The 9262-nt window shown below is 44.1% G+C and overlaps 1 protein-coding gene across 5 annotated transcripts in view; it reads right to left on the reverse strand.

Annotated features, from left to right (window-relative positions):
• The window catches only part of ASPH (aspartate beta-hydroxylase), a 31843-nt gene extending 22860 nt beyond the window's left edge, over nucleotides 1-8983 (reverse strand). For 2 of the 5 annotated variants that reach the window (XM_082234034.1, XM_082234035.1), the window contains exon 1: nucleotides 8814-8963. In XM_082234034.1, the coding sequence (XP_082090160.1) occupies nucleotides 8814-8868 (55 nt within the window). In that variant the 5' untranslated portion in view covers nucleotides 8869-8963. Of the gene's footprint in view, nucleotides 1-8813 lie in introns of all 5 variants that reach the window. The other 3 variants (XM_082234033.1, XM_082234036.1, XM_082234037.1) reach the window with 3 other exon arrangements.
• Between the last annotated feature and the right edge of the window lie 279 nt (nucleotides 8984-9262).

Consider the following 9262-nt stretch of genomic DNA (forward strand, 5'->3'; position numbering starts at 1 on the left):
CCAGCATTTTTAAATCGCCCTGGGACAGCGGAGGCTTCGCTGCCGCCCGCCAGCATTTTAAAATTGCCCCGGGACAGCGGAGGCTTCGCTGCCGCCCGCCAGCATTTTAAAATTGCCCCGGGACTGCGGGGGCTTTTAAAATGCTGGCGGTCGGCAGCAAAGCGCTCCTGTCCCCGGAGCCTGCGGGGTGGGAGGTGGGGAGAAGGGCTTTTCTTCCCACTGCCAGCCTTCAGAACAGCCTTCTGAAGGCTGGCAGTGGGAAGAAAAGCCCTTGTCCCCCCCCCCAGCCTTCAGAAGAGGTCGGGGGACAGACTGTCCCCGGACCTGGTCTGAAGGCAGTTTCCATAGGAACGCATTCATTGATTTTCAATGCATTCCTATGGGAAACCGTGCTTCGCAAGACGAAAAACTCGCAAGAAGAAAAAACTTGCGGAACGAATTAATTTCATCTTGCGAGGCACCACTGTATAATAGTATAGAATGGAGAAAGACTGACAAAGAACTCAAGGTCACCCAATGAAATGAAATTTCATGACATTTTCCAGAACAGGTTTGTATCCAAAGAATGCATTGCATTAGTGAAATGACTCTTCCTCATGCAATTAAACTTCCCATCCTCCACTGAAATCTGTCCATCAAAGAATAAAAGCAGGGGACCTCCTACAGAAATTTTCAGATTCTTTTTATTGGTATGTTTAGGGAGGGGTCCTTGGCAGTAACAAAAACTCTTGGGGGCAGGGTACGGTCCACAGATTATCCACCCTCGTTGCGTCATCTTAAAAAGTACTTTAAAAGTGGTTATAGATGTTATCATAAAGACTACTTGCATTTCATGGGACAAAGCATCACTGTCAATGGAACATAGTGATTACAAATTAGTTGTATAAAAGCAGCTCTTTGAAGAGAATAAATGACACAATAACCCCTAATCACATAACTGCTCACCTCTTGTGGTATTTGTTCATCAATTAATCCAGAGAAGTAATTCAGGCAAAAGGCTGGAAAATTAATTAGTAACAACACTCTAAAAATCATTTTATCTCAATTTTATCACTCGTTCCAGTTCATAAAATACATACACTTGTTTGAAAAGTTGTACTTAGTCAATAGATTACAAGGGAGAAAAATCAGATGAGAGCCAATGTGGCGTTTGTAGTATTCAGAGTACTGGAACTGGGCCAGGGAATCCAGGGTTCAAATTACCACTCAAACATAAGGCTCACTACATTACCTTGAGCCAATTGCTGTCTCTTAATCTAATACACCTTGCAGGACTGTTGTAAGAGTAAAATGGGGAGCTCTTTGGAGGAAAGCTATGATATAAATATAATAACACATTTCATTTCATTTTTTTAAGGAGATGGTATAGTGATAATTTAAACAAGTCTCAAGCAGGATAGAAGTACTACTGTTACTACCAAACATTGATTCAAGGCCAAGTATAATCTGTACCAACCAGTCACACAATTCATTTTAAGAAAATTAACAGAGTAAACTATATGGATGGAATACAGGTGATTACAGATGCAAGACTATGTTTGTAGATGTGAGATAGTGGGTATTGAAGAATAGATTGAGGGTGCAACAGGTGCTATATTCAAGTAGTTTTTCTGCTCCTGCTGCTATTTCCATTCTTATGAAGCCATGTTTCCTATTCTATCTATAAATGGAACTGAAACAGCTACACAAACTCCACATACTCTACAAAGATGCCAGGACAAAACTGGCACCACAGACCAGTGGCGTAGCGTGGGGGGTGCAGGGGGGTCCAACCGCACCGGGCGCAACATCTGGGGGTTAGGGTTAGGGGGCACAAATCCACGGGTTAGGGGGCGCAAATTACTTGCCTTGCCCCGGGTGCTGACAACCCACGCTACGCCACTGCCACAGACTATGAAGAAGCTGAAGAATAATTTGCACTTAACACTGAAACCCAAGTACTCCTAGTACTGTATAGCGTGCTTTAAAAGTGGAGAGCAATGTAGGCCTCAAAAAATACCCCAGCACATGGCTTTACAGAATTCTTGTTTTAGTTAAAATCTCTAGGTAGTAACTAGATGAGTTTTATTGAGACATCAGATCTCAGTCGTCCAGTTTTAGTACATATTCATGTTAGTAGAGCAGTTTAGCTTCACAATGGGCCTCATCCTCCAATTGAATGCAAAAGCACATATATTACAGATGAAGTGGTATATAAATATTTTCTTTAAAGGTAGACAGAATATAAGAGCAGTTCACCAAAATACAAAATATAATAAAACAACACTTTAAAACAATAAACTACTGTAAACTTTCACTCACTGTAGCCAGCAATATATATTATTCCAAGCTAGGAATTAATCACATGCAAAGGCCTGAGTAAATAGGAAGGTCTGGAACAGATACTGGAAGCTCCTTTCAGATGAGATGGAGCTCTATAGAGTAAGCACCAGCACATAAAATGCCTTCCCTCTGCATGTTGCATACTGTGCCTCAACTAATGGCAACACCACCAAGGAAGAATACATAAGATATTTTTGTAGCCAATATTTCAAGAACGTCCAACTCCCAAGAGACTATAACATACTCCCAGTATTAAAAAACTGGCAGTGATCTACCCATTGTCACTGGAGGGAGGAGGAGTGTGCATGGGGTGAGTGAATTGCCACAATCTACCAGGATCAGCCAGGAATCTACGAGTAGATCGCGATCTAATGGTTGGACATCCCTGCAATATTTCATTCCACTGTACAGTGGGTGTGGGTGTGATATATTCATCATTATCACACTATGAATACCAAGAAAGCCTGTTCAGGCAGCCTGCTTAAAAGAAGGCCAAGCGGGAAAGACAGGGACACACATAAAACTTAAAAGGGCATTTTAACACTACCATTATTTTCTTTCTATGCTCTTTTGCATTCACTATCTGTTTCCCATTGTTGCAACATGAGTAAAAGCTGCAATCCTAAATAGCTCTATGAGATAAGAGTCCTGTCTGATCATATAATTAAATAATATTTCCAAATCCTTGCTTAAGGGAGAAAAGGGGTAAATTGCATAAACAGCCTATAGGTTTGACTTTTGTCAGACATAAAAGTTTGCTCAATCCGGTCAAAGCTTTTAATGCCTTATTTCTAACATATCACCATGATTGCGTGGCATGCAAGGAGACTGTAGATATGTTCAAACCTATTCATTTCACAAGAACAAAATGTGTGCACTCTGCAATTTTCAGTTGCGAAGGTGTGCTTATACAACCTGAAACAGGAGCTTTGAACTCCTGCTCAAGCAAGAGCATGGGAGGAGTTTCAGGAGTGGGGGGGGAGAGAGACCTGCCTCTTTTCAACCCCCTCCCCCAGGCCTTCCTTGCTATGATAAAAGGATCAGGTAGCAGGTGATAGGAATGGGGATGAGACTCTGGCAAGCCAAAGCCATGGCCTATCAGAGTAGACAATTATGGGTGAGATGAACGAATTGTCTGACCTAGTAAAATGCAGTCTATGCTGCATTTCAGTGATTATCTCCAGTTACTTGGGACTGCAGAGCAGACAGGAAGCACTCTGACCTTTGTCACTGGTCAGGGAGCCAAGGGCCACTAGGAGGCAGTACACCCTCCCAGCCCTACCAGTAGAATACCATGGCTAGAAGACACAGTTTGAGCCCAAGTGTCAACTAGAGGAGGAGCAGCTGCAGTAGTGAGTTTGCTTCCCCACTCTACCACAAAAGAACACTCTGCTTCAACAGCTAGTTGTACTGAGATTGCAGAACGTAAGACAGCTATGTGCTGGGCGGTGTGTATATTTGTGACTTTTTGGTGATGGTGATTGTTTATTGTAATAAGTGCCTTGAAAATCATTTGATTAAAAGGCAGAGTATAAATCTTCAAAATAAGTTAAAAGTAGAATTCTATTGTTGGTTATTTTCTTGTTCATTCCGAAACCACACCACTCATTAGTAGTTTTCTTTCAATGCAAGCATTTAACAATTTAACAAATATTTAACACTGCAAGTAATATTTTCAGGAAAACTAATACAACTACTTCAACATAGGTTTAAAAAGAATTATAAAATGATGCTTTTCTTTTCTCCAGGGCTGGAAAATCAGATAAAGCAATCATCATGTGCCTAAAGTTGTTTGAAAAAATGTGTTGGTGATTAGAAATTTGAATCTTTTTCATGGCTAGAGCCTCTGGAGGTAGCATTTATGAATTTGAATGATTTCCCAGCCCTAGATCTCTCATTTCACAGCATTTTAAAGCACACAAACAAAAACTTCTCATGCAGCAAATCAATCCATGAGTGTGGTTACAAAATAAACAGTGTTATCAGTCACAGCAATCGTCACACTTTACCAGTATATGATGTTCATCGGGGAACAATCACCTTGGTGCAAGGAAAACATTGCACAAATGGCCTATAATGAAGAATCCAATAAACCATTAGCATGAGATATACTTCATTGTTCAGAAATAATAAATAATAATAATGTATATTCTATAGTATTTCTTCAGAAGTAAAAAATCAGAGAAATATCAAAGTGTACATTGTTTCAGAAGGGGTGTAAGAAATTGCCAAGAAAAGATACAATGTTTTGTCTAAACTCCAAGCGGCCCTTCCTCCTTGCATAGCATGTTTGTTCTAAAGGTAAAGGCAAAACTGAGCACAATAAAGCTGTATGCCACCATTATATTTAATGAATGTTGGTCTTAGTCTTGCTTTAACAAAGTAAACTGTGAGAATGCCACATTATATTGCAGAGAAACTTGATATACTTTACTAGCTAACTACATGGTGGGACCGGATGAGGAGAAGCCTTGCAAGGAGTTAAGTGGTGGGTGGGTGTGGAGACCAGAGAGAGTAGAGGAGAATAGAAAGCGCAAAGAATTAAGAAGTGCAGGCATTTCTGCTTCTTATGTCCCTCCATTGTACAAACTGTCAATTTACCCCTACTCTGTGCATAAAGACCTGTCCTCTTATCCCATGACTGCTAAACTTACTCAGGCTACCTAGGTGTTTGAAACTCTAAATACAGATTGTATCTAAGTTCTACTCAGAGGACTCATTAAAATTAACATACAGTATTGAAGTTTCCTTTATCATACACTTCAATGGGTCTACTCTGGATAGGGTTTACTCTGAGTAGGACTAACACTGAATAAAACCCAATGTCTACTTAGTCATCCTTATTCATGTTGACTTGTTGACATACTCAAAAAAACACTAAAAGGTTAGTGGGACAGGACATATCTTTGTGGAAGCCATGGCCGTTTTTCAGTTAGACCTGTAAGCTCACAGAGATTGTGAACAGTTGTGTGTGTGTGTGTGTCTATATAACAGAATGATAATATGACATAAAGCAGTTTACTCAATTATATTCTAAAATCTTCAATATAGCTTGTTACCAACACATACAGGCACACAAAAGTATCATCAATGTGGGAAAACTGAGGAAGGCAGGTATAGGATGGATGGGTGGAATATGCCTGAATGCCCTGAATGCCACCAAATTTTGGCCATGTTATGCTAACTATACATTAATGCTACAGGTTGGATTTATTTCTAAGTAAATATATGTACAATTGATCTAAAGCAGGCTTCTTCAACCTCGGCCCTCCAGATGTTTTGAGACTACAATTCCCATCATCCCTGACCACTGGTCCTGCTAGCTAAGGATCATGGGAGTTGTAGGCCAAAACATCTGGAGAGCCGAGGTTGAGGAAGCCTGATCTAAACAGAACAAACTCTGAAACATGCATATGAGGTAGCCACCATTCTAACTACACTTACTTGCATGGAAGTGCCACTGAACCCTTTAGGACCTGCTTCTGAAGGAACACATTTAGGGTTGGGCTTTAGGTAAGGATATTCTCCCTTGTCACAGAAGGAAAGAGATAATAACCTTATGAATTCTGAGCTACTTAACAAAAATCTGTGGAGGAAAGCACACTTTCCATGTTGAGAAAATGAAATGAAATCAATGAAAATGAAAGAAAAGAAAAACCTGCCAGCTAACACTCCACTTTACTAGCTAAGTAAAAAAATGAAAAAAAAAATCCTAATTTTCACAAAATCTGTATACCAATCTAGAGTATATTTAGTTGGAAGAAAGTAATATTTTGAGAACTGATATTTTCTACTTGGAACATTTAAAAAGCAGGGTATTTTAAGCTTGGCAAAAAAAGAAAAATAAACCCTAAAGACATTCATACCAACACCAGCCACACATTCATCTGACCTCTTATCACTAACTAGGTTTTATTATATGAAGTTTTCCATTCACTTATGCATGTGTTCTTCTGCAAGTTAAGACATTTCTCTGTCACTAAAAATGCCAGTAGAGAAGGAAAAGGAGGGGACATTGATTTAAATACAGTACAAGAGCAAATGTAAACCATCTGGTCATACCTCACCCTTTTTTAATGGGCAGTTGACACGTAAACACTTTGGAAGAGATGAGGGAGTAACCAAACAGAAGGAGTGAAAATACCTTACTGGCAAGGGATACAAGTCTTGCCACACAATCAAGAGAAAGCATTTTATACTCACACATGAAACTTGATGCCAGATTACAGGCAACAAACTACAATGGTGATTTAATGAGATAGATTGTGGGTTAGGCTGCCATGTGTCAAGTCCTAGAAAATGCACTTAGCCAGCTAATTTAATGATGTAGAAAAATCTATGTTTCCCACCATTGCAGCCTCACAAAGCTGTACTAAACTTAATTACACAGAGTTTTGGACAAATCACAGCAAAATTCATCTGTGTAATTCAGTTTAGTGTCCAGCAGAACAGAGGTGTTGAACAAACAAAAAAACCTCTGACCAACAACCAGATTATCCACTACAGATTCCCAAAGATAACTGTGCTAGAAAAGTGCCTCAGCACTTTGTATAAAACCAGCCCTTTTATTTGCATGTAAGTCTAACTAAAATCAACGGGACTTTCAGATAAATATCTTAAGGATTCCATTCTGATACAATAGTTTTGCTTTATTGTGGGTTTATGCAACACCACCAGTTAACAACAAGGTTAACAACATCCACTTCAAGAGAAAGGTGTGCCACCATACCACTTTGAAATAGATTCAATACAGAATGGAACAGAATTTTATTCTGCTTACACACAGTAACTCGCACTTTATGGACAATGCAGATACCCTTGCAGGATGATAATCCCCCAAGAAAAGGCCACATTAGCTAGCCTCTCCTCATGTGTCCTGAAGATGGTCCCCAAATGGGCTGTGAATGGAACAAAATTCTGGCATTACAGAAAGCAATGGCAATTGAACAACAAAAAGCTGGCGTGGGAAAAGGAAAGGGATAGAAAGAATTCAGAGTTAGGGATATTTCACAGGGGCCTGCACATCAACCTAGTCAGTCAACACTTGATCTGTGCCAGTTTGTGCATGAAGTAGCTATTTCAGCCCCAAGTGTTTATCATCAAGAATTGGTGCATGTTTACTCAGAAGCAAGCCTCATTGAATGCCATGGCATTTCACTCCAGAATACATTGGTTTGCAACCCTGCAGCACAATCCTATGTCTCTCTATATGGAATTGAGGCCCACTGTCTTCCACAAGAGTCGGCCTGGATCACTTAGTTGGTTAGAACTTGATGCTGATAATGCCAAGGTTGCAGGTTCAATCCCCATATGGGACAGTTGCATATGCCTGCCTTGCAAGGGGGGTTAATCCTCGGGGGTTCCTTCCAACTCTACAATTCTATATTCCCATGCCTTCAAAAACCACACATTTTCAAAAGAGCAAGAAAGACCACCAGCTCCGAAGGTGCGCGCAGGATGGCAGCCTCTTTAAATCGGATCTACCCAGCTGAGAGGTGTGACCTGTGTACACAAGTGGAAGGGGAAATAAACGAAGCCAGGCTCCTCGCCTCCTTGTCTCGGAGTCTGTGTGCTCAAGGAGGAGCTCAGAAGCGAAGGGATTTCGAGAGCACTTTCACAACCTGCAGCCGAGCAGCGCAAGGAGAGCCCGGGGCCGGATCGGGACCAACGGCCCACTGAGTCCCGCCTCTTGCTCTCGCGGACACAAGAGCCCTCTCGCCTCCCGCGGTTTAGCCAGCGACTGGTACAGTGGTACCTCGGGTTAAGTACTTAATTCGTTCCGGAGGTCCGTTCTTAACCTGAAACTGTTCTTAACCTGAAGCACCACTTTAGCTAATGGGGCCTCCTGCTGCTGCCGTGCCGCCGGAGAATGATTTCTGTTCTCATCCTGAAGCAAAGTTCTTAACCCGAGGCAGTGGCGTAGCGTGGGGGGTGCGGGGGGGGCCGGCCGCACCGGGCGCAACATCTGGGGGTTAGGGTTAGGGGGCGCAAATCCACGGGTTAGGGGGCGCAAATTACTTGCCTTGCCCCGGGTGCTGACAACCCACGCTACGCCACTGACCCGAGGTAATATTTCTGGGTTAGCAGAGTCTGTAACCTGAGGCGAATGTAACCCGAGGTACCACTGTATTCAGAAGGAGGGCCGCCTGAGGAAATCCCGGGCTCCATTTTATTCCCCTCGCCGCCCCTGGTCCCAGCAGCACCGTCCAGGCCCCTCATTCCCTTCCCCAACGGGAGGGAGCCTCCTCCTCCTCAGAAACCAGGGCAGGCATTCCTGAGGGGCCGCCTCGGGACCGGCAGCGAGGCGGCTGCAAGAGGACTTCAGGGCGCCAGTTTCGAAAAGCGCGGCGCTGACAGGAGAGGAGAGGCCCCGCTCCCACCCCCACCCTCCCCGCCCGGCAACACCGCCTCCGGAGGACCGCCGGGAACGGAGACCCAGGAAGGCACCTCTTCGCCCGCGCGCCCTCCATAACAGGGCGGCCACTACTGACCTCTCCTGGCTCCGGGGCCGGGGCTGCCGCTCTTGGGGCTCTTGCGCGGGGCCATGTCGCCTCCTGTCAGGTAACGCCACCGAGGAGAGTGAGAGAGGCGGGAGCGCGCGACGGGGGGGGGAGCTCGTTCGCGATGGGGGGCGGGGCTAGGCGGACGCCCGCGGCTCCTCTCTTCGCTCCGAACGCCGAGCTGACCCTTGGGCGGGAGCCCCTATTGCCCGACTGGCAGCTGCTCCTAGCAAATCGCGAGGGGGAGGGGGAGGAGCCGCTCGAACGTGATTGGCAGGTACGGGCCGCGGGGAACGCCTCCCCGACGTTCTCGCGCGCGCGCGCGCCCGTTGCGTCGGCGGCGGGGACCGTGCTTGGGAACGCATCGATTGGAACGTGGCAACGCAGGAGGAGAGGGAAGGGAGAGCGAGGGGGCACGTGGAGGGCGGGAGAGAGTCTGC

The sequence above is a fragment of the Podarcis vaucheri genome (genome assembly GCF_965113315.1).
Source record: "Podarcis vaucheri genome assembly, chromosome: 8".
In the NCBI taxonomy this organism is placed as follows: domain Eukaryota; kingdom Metazoa; phylum Chordata; class Lepidosauria; order Squamata; family Lacertidae; genus Podarcis; species Podarcis vaucheri.